The sequence below is a fragment of the Lagopus leucura genome, unplaced genomic scaffold (assembly GCF_019238085.1).
Source record: "Lagopus leucura isolate 7727_CA_CO unplaced genomic scaffold, USGS_WTPT01 Super-Scaffold_100024, whole genome shotgun sequence".
Taxonomy (NCBI): Eukaryota; Metazoa; Chordata; class Aves; order Galliformes; family Phasianidae; genus Lagopus; species Lagopus leucura.
The window spans coordinates 1016100-1033382 of record NW_024962276.1 but is presented as its reverse complement, the minus strand read 5'-3'; the positions used below and the strand labels follow the sequence as shown (position 1 = coordinate 1033382).

At 47.2% G+C, this 17283-nt stretch overlaps 1 protein-coding gene across 1 annotated transcript in view; it reads left to right on the top strand.

Annotated features, from left to right (window-relative positions):
* Positions 1–2709, top strand: part of GALNT17 (polypeptide N-acetylgalactosaminyltransferase 17) — a 181923-nt gene extending 179214 nt beyond the window's left edge. Inside the window, 2 exon segments of the mRNA XM_042879916.1 lie at positions 255–422; positions 681–2709. Of these exon segments, the coding sequence (XP_042735850.1) occupies positions 255–422; positions 681–809 (297 nt within the window). The 3' untranslated portion in view covers positions 810–2709.
* The last annotated feature ends 14574 nt before the right edge of the window (positions 2710–17283 follow it).

Genomic DNA, 17283 nt, shown 5'->3' with positions numbered 1-17283 from the left:
CCCCTCTTCCCTCTCCCTTTCCCTCTCCCCTCCTCTCCCTTCCCCTCCTCCCCACCTGTGTCTGCAAAATAAACTTAACAGGAGAGAAAGGCTGGAGAAAGGGTTATTCTTTTATCCTCATCAGTTCTATTTTCTCTCTTCATCATCCTCACTGATTTTTTCCTTGGGCTCTGCCATGGTTGTCCTCTTCTCTATTGCTTTTAAATGATACTTCAAGGATACTGATGGTCTTTTTCCCTTCCTCCCTATCCCAGCTTGCACGGTACACCAAGGAGGGGTTCCTTCACCTTGGTGCCCTTGGGACCACGACGCTCCTGCCCGACACCCGCTGCCTGGTGGACAACACGAAGAGCCGCTTCCCCCAGCTCCTCGACTGCGACAAGGTCAAGAGCAGCCTTCACAAGCGCTGGAATTTCATCCAGGTGTGTTCTGGGTCTGCCATCACTGCCTCTCGGTCCCATACAGTGGGCTGGTAGTGACAAAGGTTGCTCCAGTCAACCCTGCTGATTATTACGGAAATGATTTTGTTGCTTCAGTTTCACTATCGCCCCACAAAGCACTGTGCGCTTCCCAGCCATGCACAGGGACGCAGCCTCTCCCACAGCATGCAGTCCTGATTTCCTTCACATGCATCCCCACGTGAATTCTTTTTGATGTTTTCTCCATGTCTTTAATTTTAGAACGGTGCCATCCTGAACAAGGGAACAGGGCGCTGCTTGGAGGTGGAGAACAGGGGAATGGCCGGCATCGATCTGATCCTTCGCAGCTGCACAGGACAGAGGTGGACAATTAAAAATTTCATCAAGTAAAGAGTGGAGAAGTCAGAGGAGTTTCACCTGATCGTTTCAAGATGGCTGACTTGGACCAATCCGTCTGGACTCCTTTGGAAAGGACAAAATATCAAAACAGAGCTTTATTCGTGTTATTAGGAGAGGACATGGGGGAAATGGGCATTTGTGTCTTTATTTTTATTGTATATTGGTCTCCCACAGATGATTTCAGCTGTGTGAAATTGGGTCAGAACTCTCATTTTCTTCTGGCAAGCACTCTAAAAGGTACCACTTATTTCTGCTGAAGTAAGTGTAATAAGCTCATGCATCCTTGTGGGCATTTCACTGGCAGGGAAATGCTGTTTTCTCAGATGACTCCAAGCGCTCCCAAGACCCATCCAGGTTTGTACTGTGATTGAAGTCAAGAGACCCTGCATATATCTGCATGGCAAGCATGCAAACGTGCGTGCTTGTGAGAGGGAAAGGTCACCAAGCCTTGAAGAAGCTGTGTTTAAACGGCGTGGCGTCTCGCTAGGTGCATTGTACCTTTTCCCTTTCTTGCTCCTGCATCCAGCATCCCCTTTCTGGAGTCTGGGAGAAACAAAGCTCTCAGAGACTCCCTGATAGATCCTGTAGATCTCTCCAGTCCCCCGTAACAGATGTCATGTTATGAAATACAGTTGAATAGGAATCCTGAGCTCCCATTGTCTGCTCCCCATTGTGCCCACTTGCTGCTGTTGGCTCAACCAGCCCTGCGCTGCATCAGCCCGTCTGTGGAGACCCCAAGTGGAAAGCCCCACAGTTGATTGCCTCCCTGTTTTGGGGTCTTTTGGATGCATGCCTCGTAAGAATTAACCCACAGCAGCCCAAGCATTGCACAGCAGGCTGCTAGCCTGGCATTAGCCCCCTGGGGATTCCATCACCACCTTTTTTGCTGTTGGATGGATGTGCTGATGTGTGCAAGAGGCTGAGGGCTGGTCACGTGAGAGAAAGTCCTGCTCAGGCTTCCCTCCCATGGAGGCTTTGGGGTTTGTTTTAAAGGCATCCTTGCCTCTGAATGAAGACATGAATAGTGGTAGTCTCCTTACCTCTGTAGTGGTGTAGTTTTCTTTTTGAGGCTCGAACACATCTATCCTGCCTGCTCAGTGTGCTTCTGCAGTGACGTAAGTTGATGTAGGGAAGGGAGAGGGAGGGCAAGAGACCAGTAAATGGCAGCTTGCCTGAAGTTCTTCATCTTGAGGTCACTTAAGGCTTGTTAACACAGTGGGCCGATCTCACCTGGTTTATCTGACCCGCAGGAATCTTGGGAACCAAATCCAGCCACTGTGGGAGACTTCAGTTTGGGGCCCTGGTGTCTGGCTAACTGGAAAAGGGAAATGTCTTGAAAAGTCATTTCACATGGATGTGGGACTAATGGGTGGCCGCAGGCTTTTCTCAGTTGAGAGGGGAAGCCAGCCCATCTCCTGTCCTTCTCACAGAATAATACTCTTTCTGGTTGCCCTCTGGCTAGGGTGCACTAAAATATATTAATATATGAGATGTACGTGTAAATATGTTTCCCAAAGATGGGATGTGCACAGAGTTGTTTGCTGCAGAGCACTCATGCCTGTCTTCCATTTGCATCGGGATAATGCTACCTGGGTGTTTAATGAGTTTGATTTTCAAAGCCATGCAGCAGGTTTATGACTGATGTTTTAGTAATTTATTGAACAGAAACAGATATATTTCATTGTTCCTTCTTACAGCATCACATCTGATTGTTCACTTACACGTGACAAAACTCATTGGAGTTGTCTCTGGGTTTTCTCCCTTGCCTTCCGTAATGCAGTAAAACCTCCTGTTGTCCTGAATTGCAAAGTAGGGACTCAATGTAGAATTTTGCTCTCTTACTCGCTGTTGCATCATCTCTCGTGTAATAAATTTTAGCACTTATGAAACAGACACGATTGCAATGTCTTTAGATGCATGAGGTGTTTCCCCTGCATTTGTTGCTGCCTTCTAAGAGAAGCCATTTGCCAATGGATAGGACTCCAAGAAAGTCTGGGGGGTTTGAGACTTAACAGCTAGTGGCCAAAATGTAAAATTCCCTTTTAATTGAGCAGTCAGTTGCTGTCAGTCATCAGTGGAAGCCACGTATTATTTAGCACTGGGAAAAGCCTGCATGTTTTGGAGGGGGTGGGGGAGAAAAAGGAATCCTTTGGATGTTGCTGTGCTACCATTCACGCTTCTCAGCTCCGCTTTGGTCCTGCCAGTGCTCAGGGCGCCGGCAGATGGGCTTTGTCAGATCTAATTGTGGTGGTGGAAGGTGTCCCCGCCACCAGCCTTCCATCTGCTGCTGGAGGCTTCTGTCCCCATCACCGTCAGCGCTGAGGAGCCGCGCTGTGCCTGCTGTCACTTGCAGGATGCGCTTCTCCAGCAGGCGGGGATCGCTCTGCTGAACCGTGAGACCGTGGGCTGAGGTCACTCCAAGATGGTGGCGTGGCGGTGTGTGGTGACATCCGTGTGCTTGTCAGCTCAGGTGGCACAAAACATCTGGATCCCGTTGGCGACGGGCTCCGATTCTTCACCAAAAAAAAAGCCAGGGATGTGTTCCCTTTGTGCGTATCCCAAGCAAAGGAGATGTGGAAATGAATGCTTGGCTCCATGACCTTCAGGTGGAGAAGAAACCCTGCCAAAGCGATTTCCCTCTTCTCACTGCTGTGCGTAGAGTGCTTGGAAATGACTGAAAAGCAGCAAAATCGGGATTAAAATGGGGAGTTTTATCTGCTGCGTCCCTCTAAGTGCAGTTCTGTGCTCATATTGGTTTGTGACATGCAGAGATGATTGCTGAGGCGACGACCTGAGGTCTGCACCCTCCTAAACCTTAGAAATCTGTCTTAGGAATCTGGATCTAAATGTTGCATCTTGCGCTTATCTCTAATAATAATGTTAATTGCTTTAAAAAGTGATATCAAAGTGGTTCTTATTAAATATATTATTTGAGCCTTGCCTCGTGAGTGATTTTAAAAAGATTCACCGTTGATGAGATACAGAGGCAGTCATTCTTCTCTGTTACTCAGTTAATAGAAAAGTGTGCTGCTGTTTTAATGGAACTTCCATTTTAAAAAGAAATGGAAATGAAGGAGAAATCAAGAGAGATGGCCGGTGCAAATTAACCTCCCGTTTCATCCTCCCATGCTGGCTGCCACTCACCAAGATAATGCAATTACATTCAAGAAGTTAAAAAGAGATGTTACACGGTAAAACAGCATCGCTTGCAAATGTACCCAGAGTGGATGCTTCTAAAAGCATCCTGAAGCTCGAGGTATGGCTTACATCCAGCTTCATGTGCCCATGTTGTCATGAAACCCAAGTTAGCTGGTAATGATGGTCCTATGAGGTCAGTGAGATGTGAGTACATATGGATGGTAGGAGCTATGTCTGTGTGTGCACCCTACAGCAAGGGCACCTTTGCTGTTTTTATGAGCTGAGTGCATGGCAGGCTGCTGGAAATACTCCAGGTGAGTGTGGCTTCCAGCCCTGAGCTCGTTTTCGCAGAGCATGATCAATACAGCTCCAGCACAGAGCATCCAATTTGCAGCCACTGCTTTCCTAAAGGATGCCATGGTGGTAGAAAATCCATATACCCTTGAATCTCCATCATAGATGGAAAGGTATGGTGCCAAGCTCTCCTGAGTTTTTACTGAATTATGGAATTCTATTTGCTGCATCACAGAAATGTAGGAGTTGTATCAAGTCCAGTCCCTCCGGATGTTCGTGCCTTGCAGCTGGGCTGATCCTATGTTTCTGGAGGAGGTGATACCTGGAATCACTCCTATAAATCAAAAAAAAAAAAAAGTCCCAAATCATTAATGGCTTCAGCTCTTACATGATGTTCCCAGACCAATGGAAGCTGCTCAGGTCACTCAGGTCTGCAGCAGTCAGTGCTGGTGGGACCAGGATCTAGGCAGAGCGTTGGAAGCAGAGTGACAGCATCTGTCCAGCACCATATTAAAATGAAATAACACAGCAGGAATTGCAAACTCAAAATTCAAGCTCAGCAGTCTCCACTTACCCAGGATCCCTGGGGGAGAGCAGCAGGTTAAGTGTCACATCCCAGGAGGAAGACTGTGCTAAGTCCCACTGCCACCTCAGCTCTCCTTATCCCCAACTCAGGCTTAGGGTCATGCTGGTTGTGCTCAGCACAAGGGAAAATACCAACCTAGGCATTAGCTTTGGTGAGCACCCAAACGTGCTCAGTGTTTCATTCTGAAGGCATGCAGGAATTGCTGCTGAGAATGGCTATCCTGGTCCTCTGTGTCAAGTGTTATTTCTCTGTCAGAAGACAAAATAGCGAGAAGAAAGACTGTCTAACCCACAGAGCTTTCCAAGGAGGAGTTTCTTGTTTTATTCCCATCTGGTGTCTCTGAGACATGATCAGTAATAGCTTTCCAAATGTATTTCCTGCCTATTGTCATTCTAGGTTTTATTGTTATAGGCAAGAATTTCAGAGTTAGGCAAGAACCCACATAGGAGCTAATTCTTATTGTGCTCTTCAGAAATCGCAGCCAGGAGGAAAATAACAGCAGAGTGGGGTCAAGGTGATGTGCTGTGCTGAGAATGGGATTGGCAGCCGGTGGTAAAGCAGCACCAGCTTCTGGCATTGTGAGAGCAGAGCAGCACCCAGCAGGATGCTCTGAGCCTCCCCTGGAGAGCAGAGAGGTCCTCTGGGTGTCCCCGCAGGTCCCCTCCTCATCCCATGGCCTGGGATGGCAGCAGACAGAGCTCCCCAGGAATGTTCCCTGCACTCTGCTTTCCCCCTCCACTCCAGTGTCAGCTCACCACCACCTCCATTCCCATCATGTTTTTGGCTTTGGTGCTATTTTTGTTCCGCTCTCTCTTTGTCTTTATGACTGTCTTGTTTTACTTTTTGTGGCTGGGGCCGCCTTACATTCCTCTCTTTGCTCTCAGCAGGAGGTTGCTCTGTCTCTGTCCTTGCTTGCTTCTTTATTCCCCACGTGCTTCCTTCTGTTTGCTCTTTTTCCTTTACTATTTCTTTTGATTGCTTATTTCTCCTGATTTTTTTTTTCAGTCTTCCTTATTCTTTCCCATTTCATCTCCTTTTTTACCTCTTGCTTTGCTTTCCCTGTATTCTTGCTCTCTCTCCCATTATTTTGTTCATTGCACATCACTGTTTTGCTATTTAGATTCCCCATTTCCTGTTTTTCTTCTAGCAGGTTTGGAGCTGAACCCAGGCAAGCCATCTTTTTTACTTTCCTTAAATTTTAATCACAGTGCCTGTTGGCCAAACCTTTGTTTTATTGCTTGTACATCAGCACAGCACATGCCATCCTACCTTTGCCAACCCGACAGAGTTGGGCTAGTAGTAGAGTTAGGGTAGATGTTAGATAGTTAGGGTTGAGGTTGGGGATAGGGTTAGAACAGAGGGTAGATGGTTAGAGTTGGGGTTAAGGTTAGAGTAGAGGATAGAAGGTAGGTGGACAGGATTGGGGTTGGGCACTGGTTGGGCATTGGTTGCATGGCCAAAGTGCTGGTTTCCAACCTTTGAGACTTAACCACCATAAAAACCTGCAGACACTGGGGAAATTCTGCTTTCAGGCAGTGCAGATCCGTGGGGTTTGGGGATGCATCACTCTGAAGCAGTGGGGTGAACCTGTGGCCATCCACTGAGAGGAGTCATGCAGAGGGAAAGGGGAAGGGGTTACAGGAAGAGGTGGATCTAAGAACTTGGACTCTGTGGGCTGTCATTTTTAATATGGGGGGAAAATAGTCACACAAGTCCTCTAAGACCTCCCCCAAAATGAGATGACTGAGAGCAGAAGGAATGCCCAGAGCCTTCTTGTCCTGCGCTACAACAGTGGTGGGACCATGAGCACGTGCCACATCAAGGAGAAAAGATACGAAGGGGATAACAGCCAGGAAAGGAAGATGGCAGAGACTGGGGTGGAATCAGTCAGATGGGAAATGGGGAAATGTTGAGCTGCAGCCTCCAGGCAGTGTGTGCTGATAACAGAGGTGTCTGGCACAGCATGGGACCAGGGAAGCAGTCAGCCCTGCCAAGCCCAGCCCTAACACGTGACCATGGGTCATCCTGGAGAATGTGAGATCCCCAACCCCTTCCTGGTAGATGCTTGTCCCATCTGCTCAAAAAAGAAAAGAAGGAAAGAAAAGAAAAAAGGAAAAAAAAAAAGTGAGCTGCAGCTTCCAAGCTTCCCAGCCCCAAAGCATCACTGCTTCTGCATCACCCACTGCTGGAGCTGAGCATCACTCCCAGCTGTGCACATCCCGCTGAGAGATCACAGCCAGGGGCACACAGCTGCCAACCCTGTCACTGCCAGGTGATAGCGTGGCCCTGCTATAAATCATAAACCCTATTAATTATAAGCAATCTGTACAGCAAGGTCATGGTCTTACATTTACTTTCCCACTAGAATAATTCCATTGACCTCCCCTGTTTAAGTGTAAGAGCTCCTGCTGAGCTGCTTTGTTGCAGTTGATAGCAAGATAATTATAATCCCATCAGTGGTTAAACTGTTTCAATAGGCAAAAGACACACACTTCAGCCTTTGATGGATATCTAACAGCTCCCAGAGATTTGATATTAATCAGCTGCTATCTCTGGACTGTTGGGAGGCAAGTTATCGTTGACAATAACTGTCGAGAGAAAACATGGTTTTTCAGTGATGCACATGTAGAAAAACAGTGCTCTGAAAGCAGAGTGCTTGTGAGTGCATCCCAGAGCTGGTGGACACCTGCTCCAGTGCTCTTGCTGTGGGTAAGAGAATGGTGGTGATGGGTTGATGGTTGGGCTGTATGATCTCTGTGGGCTTTTCCAACCCCAGAGCATCTGTGTGATCTAACCAGAGGAGGGGGATCTCATGCATGAGTTACTTCGTGGCCAGAGCCACACGGTGGGTATTGAAAAGCTCCCATTAAAATGTTACTTAATATTTAATTACTTGTGAAATCAATGTCCCCCCCCCCCCCCCTCCCAAGTATTTGAGTCCTTCCTGGGAAAAGGTGGCAGGTAACATCTATTCGTTATTCAAGACACTTAAAATCAGAGTGCTTAAAACCTCAAAGCCAAACGAGCTGCTTCTCATGTTGTAATGAACAATTTCCCCCATGCTGAAAATATGTGCGTGAAATTGCTAAAAGTAATAAGCTCATCCATTTCTCTGCAATTTTGCTATTAAACTGCAATGAGACAGACAATCGAGTCAATAATACTGATGTTCTTCTAAAGAAATCAGCTGGGCAGAGGGCAGGGAGCTCCTCCCATGGAGAACGGAGCTTCTCCCCAAATCCTTGGGACCTTGATGTGAATAACAACCCCACATTTTGGCTTCTTTAAATGTGGGGCTCCTCTGAGACTCCAAATAGATAAACAGTGCGTAGAAAGCGTAATTATTTCCTGAGGAGGACTTTTTAAATCATTATTATTATTGTTTTTAACCTTGTTAGGTGTACGCACCATTCTGTTGTTTCTTTTCCTTTAATTATTATTATTTGTGTGCGAACATTGAGAGTGATTGCTGTAACTGTTGGCCTGGAAAACTACCTGGGAGTTGTTTGCTGCAGCATTTCATGCTTCATCACTGTTATTTTTCAGCTCTGCTGTGTGCAGCCTGCTCCAACCATTTATTACAGGAGACCCTGCCTGCCCTAACCATTGCAGTCTCCCCATGCTGGGTGCTGTGAGAAGGAGGCAAAGCACAGGGAATGGACCAGGAGGGTGAATGGGTGAATGGTGGCGGGGAGACGCCCTTGCATCTCTGCCATCCTGGGTGCTGGTGTCCAGGCAGAGCACCCAACAAGGCATAGGTTGTGTTAGAGATGTGGTAGATTTTATGTTCTCTAAATAGCACATAAAGGCTGCTCTTAGGTTCAGGTCAACCTCACTGAGTGGGTGACAACCAGCCTATGGCTTGGAAACTGATGGGTTTTGAGGTCCCTCCAACCCAAACATTCTATGCTTCGTATTTTCACTACAGTCTTGTCATAGAATCATTAAGGTTGGACAAAACCTCTAAGATCCCCAAGTCCAACCCCAACCCACCCTCAGTACAACCCTCAGTGCCGCATCTCCCCAGCTCTGGAACACCTCCAGGGATGGTGACCCCTCCACTCCCTGGGCAGCTGTGCCACTGCAGCACTGCTCTTTCCAGGAAGAATTTTTTCCTGATATCCAACCTGGCACAACATGAGGCCATCACCTCTCGTCCTATCACTGTTACCTGGGAGCAGAAGATTCATCTCCTGACTTTGTTCACATGCAGCTGCTTGTCCCCTTGTAGCAAGGCTTGTGTGGGAAATCCGCCATTGCCCATCAGCTTGTGGGATGTGACAGTGCTGGCAGATGCCCTGTGGCTGCTCCCTCCCCCAAGACCCCCCAAAAAACCCCAAAACCCCTACAAGCACATCAGAAATCCCAGTTCATGAGACCCCTGGGGAGGTGATAGGGCTTGGTGTCCTTGCTGGGAGCCAGATCACCAGGAGCAGTGGCTCCAAGTGGGCAACAGCAGCACGCAGGCAAAAGAAAGTCGACTCAATAGGATGAGCATGGGCACCAGCAGCATGGGGTGAGGGGTGCTATTGCTGGGTACCGAACCTTACAGAGCTCATCCTTCATGTGCACGGAGAGTGAAGTTCATGCTTTGCATGAAGGGATTTCTGCTGTCCCGTGTCCTTGTCCTCATGGATGCAGTGAGTGAAACTGCAAGAGCTGCTCAGCACTGAAAGCTGCTTCCCCAGTGCCACCGTGTGCCTGGAACTAAAATAGCCTGGTGTGTTTGCAGGATTACAAAACAGAGCACAATGGCAGGATTATGGGCAGTTCAGGATTTGCCTGTGGGGCTAACAAATCCCAAACTAGGCAAAAAGTGGTTCTAGAATATTGCTCCTTGGTATGGGACAGTGCCCTGGTGACTACATGACCTGTTGGAAGTTTGGAGCTGGAAGGTTTGGGTTTGGTTTACAAAAAAGTACGTGTGAGGATGGTTGCTGCTAGCACAGACTGGGACAGGAGCATGGAATGGGAGATCCATCTGCCATGACCAACCTGGAGTTTCCTGCTTGGCAAATAAGGCAAAAAGAAGGAATGTGTTGAGTGTCTGAAACGTGGTTCCCTTACAGAGGTGCTCTCCTGGTGACAGCCATGTGTCCATGTGTCCCCAGCTTGCCATAAGCAGAAGCCAGATGTGCCATGGTGCACAGCACGTTTCCATTCCACGTGTGTCCAGCCCTCAGACCAACCCCAGTCCTTCACTCCAGCCCACTCTGTTATCCACCCATCAGTCTGTCAACCAGGGAGTGACAACTTCAGATGGAGACGGATGCTGCTGTAGCATAAGGCCCTGTGATAAGGGACCAGAACGGTTCTGCTTTGGGGTTGCTGAGCTGGGAGTGCCAGGATGAACACAGTGCTGCAGAGGCAGTTCTTGTCTGCAGAGCCAACTCTGCCCCATTCTCTCCTGGAGGGCCAGGTGCTGTCCTGACAGGCCCAAATGCTCAGTCCAGCTGCAGATGCAAAGACAAATGCGAGCATGCATCTACAATTGCTCTTCATCCCTCTGCTGTTTGGCAGCAAAGTGGCTTCTGGGGTTTGCAGGCCTGGAGCTGGGGCTGCTGTGTGCCCTCAGATGGGAGTGGTAGGATTGCTGCTGTGTCAATGTTTCCATATTAAAACAAAACAAAACAAAACAAACAAACAACAAAAACCACCTCAATTTGAACCATCCCTAATGAAGTATTCTTACATGAGAGATTGTCCCAAAAAAGACAAAGAGGCTCCATCTAGCTGTAAGATTGAGTATTTAGTAACAGCCTCTAAAACCCTATTTGATGTTAATGACAACAGCCTTGCAAACTGCCTTGGGTCTGGGTCAGAGCAGTTCCAATGTGTCAAAGCCCAGGATGGGCCATGCTTGCCAGGATTGGGATTGAAGAGGTCTTGGTTTTTCCAACACAGGTTCATGTGGGTCCAATAATGCCCACGGCACAATGTCAGAGCAATATTAGAGGCATCTCTCTGCATTGCAAAATACAGTCCTTAAAAATGTACAGGAGAGTGGGATGCTCCCTTGCCAGGCTTTGCTCCATAAGTCCTGTGCACTGTGAGAAGAACAGTCCCAAGGCACCCTGGCAGAGGCACAGTGATTAATTGACTACAGATTAATTATTCAGGCACTGGGAGAGAAGAGAGAAACGGTGGTTTAATATTTTAGAAAGGAACCATTGATGGTTGGAATTTCCATCCAGGAGCAATTGTTAGCAGGGGCAGTGTGGAACTGCAGCCTCAAACACACAGCTTTGGTGTGAGGGGTGCTGCTGTGCTGGGAACTGAGCAGGAGATGCTCAAGGGGCCATGCAGAGGTGGCTTTGCTTTCAGTAGTGCTGTCCCAGTCCTGCACTGTGCTGCAGCATCTGTGCTGAGCCACTGATGGTGGCATAGGCTATGGCAAGGGCACAGTCGTGCTACTTTTTACACTCTGAGCTATTGGGGATGCTGACCAGAGGTCACTTAGAAATAAAGCCTTTGGAAGTTACACTTCAGTCTTTTTCATGGTAAGAACGAAGCCCTTGTAAACATGTGAGTCAGCAGGCAGAAAATGGGCTGCCTTTGCCCCAGCTCTGCCCTGCTTTAAGCTTGTCTATGTGGTCTCTGCCAGCACCACCAGCAAAGAGGGGGCAGAACCCAGGCATCTGCTGCCAGCAACTTCCAGGCAGAGTCAGTGATGCTGGCTGAGAGAGGACATCAAACATCTTCAGAGACAAAAAAAAACCAACACCCTTCATTCCTTAGCAACACATGGGCATGCAGAGACACAGAATCATAGAATTATTCAGATTGGAAAGGATCTCTAAGATCCCCAAGCCCAACCACAGCCCGTCCCACCATGCCCACTGCCCACATCCCTCAGTGCCACATCTTCATGGCTCTTCATGGTACATCTCCAGGGATGGTGACCCCACCACCTCCCTGGGCAGCTGTGCCATTGCAGCACCACTCTTTTGAAGATTAAATGTTTCCTCATATCCAGCCTGAACCTGTTTTTGCCCTCTAAAATGTCCCCTAAAAATGAAAAGTTGCTTTTAAAAAAAAAAAAAAAAAAAAAAAAAAAAAAATCAAAAAAACTCAACTCCTAAATGAAATAGACAGAAGAACCAGGGAAGATGAAGTCCCAAAATGGAGCACAGCATAGCTTGGGTCCTCAAGGGAGTGAGCAACAAGGGGCTCCTTAGGGGATGGAGGCATCACTGCCTGCTCATCTCAGGGTCGCCCAGTTTGTCAATCTGTGCCGTTCACTGTATCCCCGTATAAAGGCTGGGGAAAACATCCCTTTGTCTGGAGTACTTGGAAGGAGGGGGAGCATCTGATCTCCATTCCTCTGTTTGCAAAGCTTCTGTAAAAAACGTAGGCGCCCCATCAGCCCCCCGTTCCTCTTCTCAAAAAGCACGTTTTTACTTCCTACCACAAGAGGTCCTCAAGATCTAAGGCAAAATATCCAGGAACGAGGTTCAGCTGCGAAGTGTTTTTAAAAGGAAAACACTGCCCGTATCGTTAAGTCGGTAGGGGGGAAAGGTTGCTGCCTCTCCCAGACAGGAGTTCTCCAACAAGCCCTGCTGTTTGGGTCTGGAGAGCTGGGGTGAAGTTTCAAACACTTTATAAGAGTGGGCCGTGGTTGGAGAGCTGAGCTGCTCAGCTTTTGCTTCAAGAGAAGACCAACTGAAGTGCAAGAAGTGAGTCCTAAGCCATGGGAAGCACCAGGGCAATAAGGCAGCTGTGATCTCTTCCGTGGCTGTGGTCAAGTGTTCCAATTCCAATTTGTGTCCCCTTTCCTTGTTCTTCAGCACCCCATGTCCCGATTTTGAGATAAGTGCATTTCCTATCACACGTATGGTGATGTTCTCAGTCCTCCAGCCTCTTTTCTCCTCCTTCCTCCACGCCTCGCAGCAAACAAAGCTTTGCTTCAGCTTGTTTGAGTGATGAAACACGTGGAGGTGGCCTAGAGGACTGGTAAGAACAGAAAGTGTTTGTGGAACAGATTTAAGGCCAAAACTGGCTACGAAGCAGACAGCAGTGTGTATGATTTAATGAGGGCTGCTAGGAGAGCCTGTGTGCCTCCATTCACGCCCTCATTGTCCCTGCGTAAGAAGGGGTCAGTTCATTTGTAATATACCTTGGAGGTTGCATTTGGAGACAGTGAAATGTCTCCTAAACATGGCTGTCTTCCCAGACAAGAGGGGAAATTTTTTCTCTTCCCCTCCCCACACACCAGCAATGCCTTGGCCATGCTCACTGCATGGAGGAACCACGGTCCACCCCTGGCAAGAGCCCAGGCTCTCTCCCCCTCTTACCTCATAGCAGAGGGACCCTGAGTAATACTCACCCCGAGCTTTCCTTTTCATAAAACCCTTTGGTGTTACTCAAAGTCTCAGCACAAGATGTCAGGATGGATTTATCTGTGGTCATGATTGGTTTCAGCTTATCCCCAGGAAGAAAGGGAAACAATCCTCTCTTTTAAATGTTAATAGAAGCCCTATTCTTGTCTTGCAGGCAGACTTGGTGAAGCTTGATTTACTCCTCTTGCTCTTTCTGCAGTACTGTCTCAATATTGCACATGTATTTGTGAATACTGGGCATTTTATGTTTCTACACTTAATGATACTCTCTGGTCTCTTCTGAATGCTCAGGACCAATGAGTAGACAGCAGACAGTAAACAACCCAGTATGGGTGGATCCAGTGTGCTGAGAGTGGGGTTGGGAAATTGAGGACTACACAATAGATCATTGGCCATGGGAAAGCAGTTAGCAAACTCAAGATCCTCCCAAGATCCATCTCCTCCCCACCCCACAGCCCCACAGGTACGTGCCCATGTCTCCCCAGAAAAAGGAACAGAAACCATAAAAAATGTTATTCCTTCACTCCAGTTTGCTCATTTCAAAAGTGTTTCTGTTGGAGGTTAGGTTGCTGATGTAAACCTTCTACTGTAGGAAGGCAACAGTGCAAGTGAAGTTGCAGAAAGGAAGCCGTGAACTCTGTCAGTCCTTCTGATGCAGTACTTCTGAAGCTCTTGAAGTGAAATTGATCCTTACTAAATCAATGAGCTTAAAGTTGGGTCTTCCTGCAAGAAAAAAAAGGTAGTTTAAATGGAGGGAAAAGAGTTGAGCTCTGCAAGAGTTACCTAGATAAATGGAAATAGTCCAGGTCTTGCTGGAATTCGACCACAAAATGCTGAAGTCTTCCAAACATTTTCTCATAAGGTACTCAACACATTGCCAAAATTACTCCATTCTTCCCTCCTCAGTGCTGACTCTCCATCATCATTCCCCTTCATTTTAATGAGCTTCCACTTGTTCAAGGAAAAGCCTGTCTAGCCTCCATGCTGACTATTTACCATTCTGATTCTCTTCATATTTGTGGTGTTTGTGAATGGCAAAGGCAAAAGAAAGATTTTCACTGTAATTTCTTGATCATGAAGCAGATCCTGTTCCTTTCAAGGATCCACTTGGAAGTATCCCTTGGGTCATTAGCATTGTTGGACATTCAAGCACCACTTCTTCCAAGCTTGAGATCCCTAAGACTAAGGAAGCAGTCAATGGTGGCAGGAGACATGCATGGATGAGCAAGGAGCTCATGGAAAATCTCAAATGGAAGGAGAAAGTGGAATTAATGGGGTTGGGCCACATGGGAGGATTATAAGAATGTAGTTATGGCATGCAGGGATGTGGGCAGGTGCCAAGTGGAGAAGATCAGCCTTTTTTCAGTGGTGTTCAGCAACAGAATAAGGGGCAATGGGCACAAACTTGAACATAGGAAGTTCCAGTGAAGACAAGGAAGAATATATCTGCTGTGAGGGTGCCAGAGACCTAGAACAGGCTGCCCAGATGGGGGAATCTTCTTCACTGGACATACTTAAAATCACCTGGACACTTTCCTGTTAAAACTTACTGTGGGAACTGCTTCAGCAGGGGGTTGACCTGGGAGATCTCCAGTGATCCCTTCCAATCCCTATGATTCTGTGTTTGCAAAACACTGCAAGATTTAGTGATGGAAACACGCAAGCTCCACAGCAGCCTTGCAAATGGGATAGGGCTGTTGAATTCTCAAATTCTCACTGAAGGCAATGACAGTTCTGCTAGGAAAAAAAAAAAAAAAAAGAGGAGTTCAAATAAATGCTGGCCTGCAGCTCACGTTGACAAGCTGTGTGACTAATGCACTACCTAGAGGAGTCCTAGCAGGAAGCGTGTGGGCATTAATGCCAGGCTGAAAGCAAGTACAGTTCCAGCATGGATGGAGGAAAGGGGGATGGAAGAGGTACCAACATTTGCGTCACCTGGTCTATCTATAGCTGCCCAGCAGGATGTCTGTGTACTGGATCCGGTGGGGGGACAGTTTGATGAAACGTCCTTGGGGACCTAGATTAAATTATGCAAAAAGTCCTCCTTGAAGGATATCGTTCCAGTAAACCCTGGAGCAAGCAATAGTGCTCCCATTAATACGGGAGAGAAAGCTAATGAAGATTAATGTCACTGGGGGTGATGGGGAGTGGGGAGGGTGGTTTCATTTTAAATGGTTGGAAATAGATCTTCTCTTGGCATTTATATCCTTTCCTTTCTTTTTCTTTGGGTGTATTATTTAACCACAACGTTATACAAGTTCTGCAGGCAGCTCCGTGTGTCGATCTGCTCTTTCAGTTCTTCAGAAACAGCCTCACCCAACCCACCACCACCACCAGAGCCCTCGGGGTTCTCCTCTCTCTTCATGAGATTTTATTCCAAAATCGCCATTCCTGCAGTTCCAGCCCATTGCTCTTGTCCTTTCTGCCACATACAAGGAGTTAAATCTTCCCACATTTTGCATCTCAGAAAATACTGTGAGGATGTCCTTTGGGTCTTTGTAGACTCACCCTGTGGTTTCTTTCATTTCTTCTTGTTGCAGAGAGGAGAAAAACAAAAGAAAAGCTACCCAAAATTGTTTGTGACCATCTCCATTGAAGGAAGTGCAGTATAAACTGCAAAGCTATGCTAATAACGTAGTGCTGACTTTTCTATGATGGAGGGGTTTCTGCAACTTGGCAGAAATGGCAGGAACACAGGATAATATGTTTTTTATCTGATTTGGCTTGGTTTATTCAGCTCAGACCCTTACAAGAGCTTTAGATAACACTGGGGTCCTATGGAGCAACACTAGCAATGCGCCCATTGCTGTGTCACTTGATAAAGCCCCTCTACACCAAGTACTCTGGATCATAGCTGTTAAGACAAGGGGTTTTTAGCTCCAAAAAGGCAGGCATTTCAGGGTTTTTTTAATGGGTACACTTACAGTTCAGAGAATTGCTTTAAAAGGCAGCCAGGGACATGGTTTATCCTGCGCAAACATTAATATTCTTCTAAATTGATCCTGCTTAATTCACTGTGGACAATTCTTAATTCAGTGTTATGCTATTTGTGCTGAGCTATTAGCTAGAGTGATGTGTGTTTTAGAAGCACCATCAAGCTGTGCAGCAGCTAGGCACACGTGGCAGTGTTTACCTTCCCTACCAAGAAAAGGGGCACTCACACTTTTTTTCCTCCTTCTTCTTTTTGGGGGTTTCCTGTAGGTCAGGGACCTGTATTCACCTGCTCTGGACATTATCACCAGCTCTCATGGTTTTCACTTGCTGATCTTTGTTGTATATCACAGGAAGACCAAACTGAACCCATATTCAGGGGGTCCACCCTGAGAGGCAGGATGCTCTTAGAGCAAGGTGCTTTGGTTCTCACATCCTATAGAGCCCAGGTTTTGGTGGTGGGGGTCTGCCAAACATCAGGGTCAAATTCCTGAAGGAATAACACTGCTGCATTTCATAGTAAGTCTGGCAGCAATAAACTTATGCTCTAGGAGAGACTTTGCTGCTGTTCACGTCCATTGGTTTCTTCCAGACGTGCTATTCTGCGGGACTGGGGCAGCTTGTATGTGAAGGATGGCGGCACCAAATGACCTAAAAAAGCTGAAGTCATCCCATATCCTAAAGTAACAATGCATTATGATCACAGTGCTTGCACAGAATCTTGAAATGATAGAATATCATAGGATATCCCGAGTTGGAAGGGACCCACAAGGATCATCAAGCCTAACCTTGTACAAGAGAATTTAGGAAGAATGCCAATAGTTGGCCTTCTCATTCTGATATGGAGATTTTCCAAAGCAGAAGAATAGAGGGTGCAGCCAATCATCATTTCTCAGAAGCCAGCAACAAGGTTGGTGATAAAAGCTCACAGATATCTGGGTTTCAGCTGCAGCGATGTGCTATTGTCAGTATGATATCTGCCCATGCAGAGGGCTGTTTTCCATGTGCAGCATAGCTGGTGGAGGAGCTGAAAGCACTCACCCGTTGCATGTAGCACATTGACTTCTGATAGAGCTGCAAAGAAGGAGTCTGCACTTTGCACACAGATTATTGTCAAGAAGTGCAGACGTAAGTACAGTGAATTTGCTGCCAAAAATAGGCTGGCTCTCACGGCTGG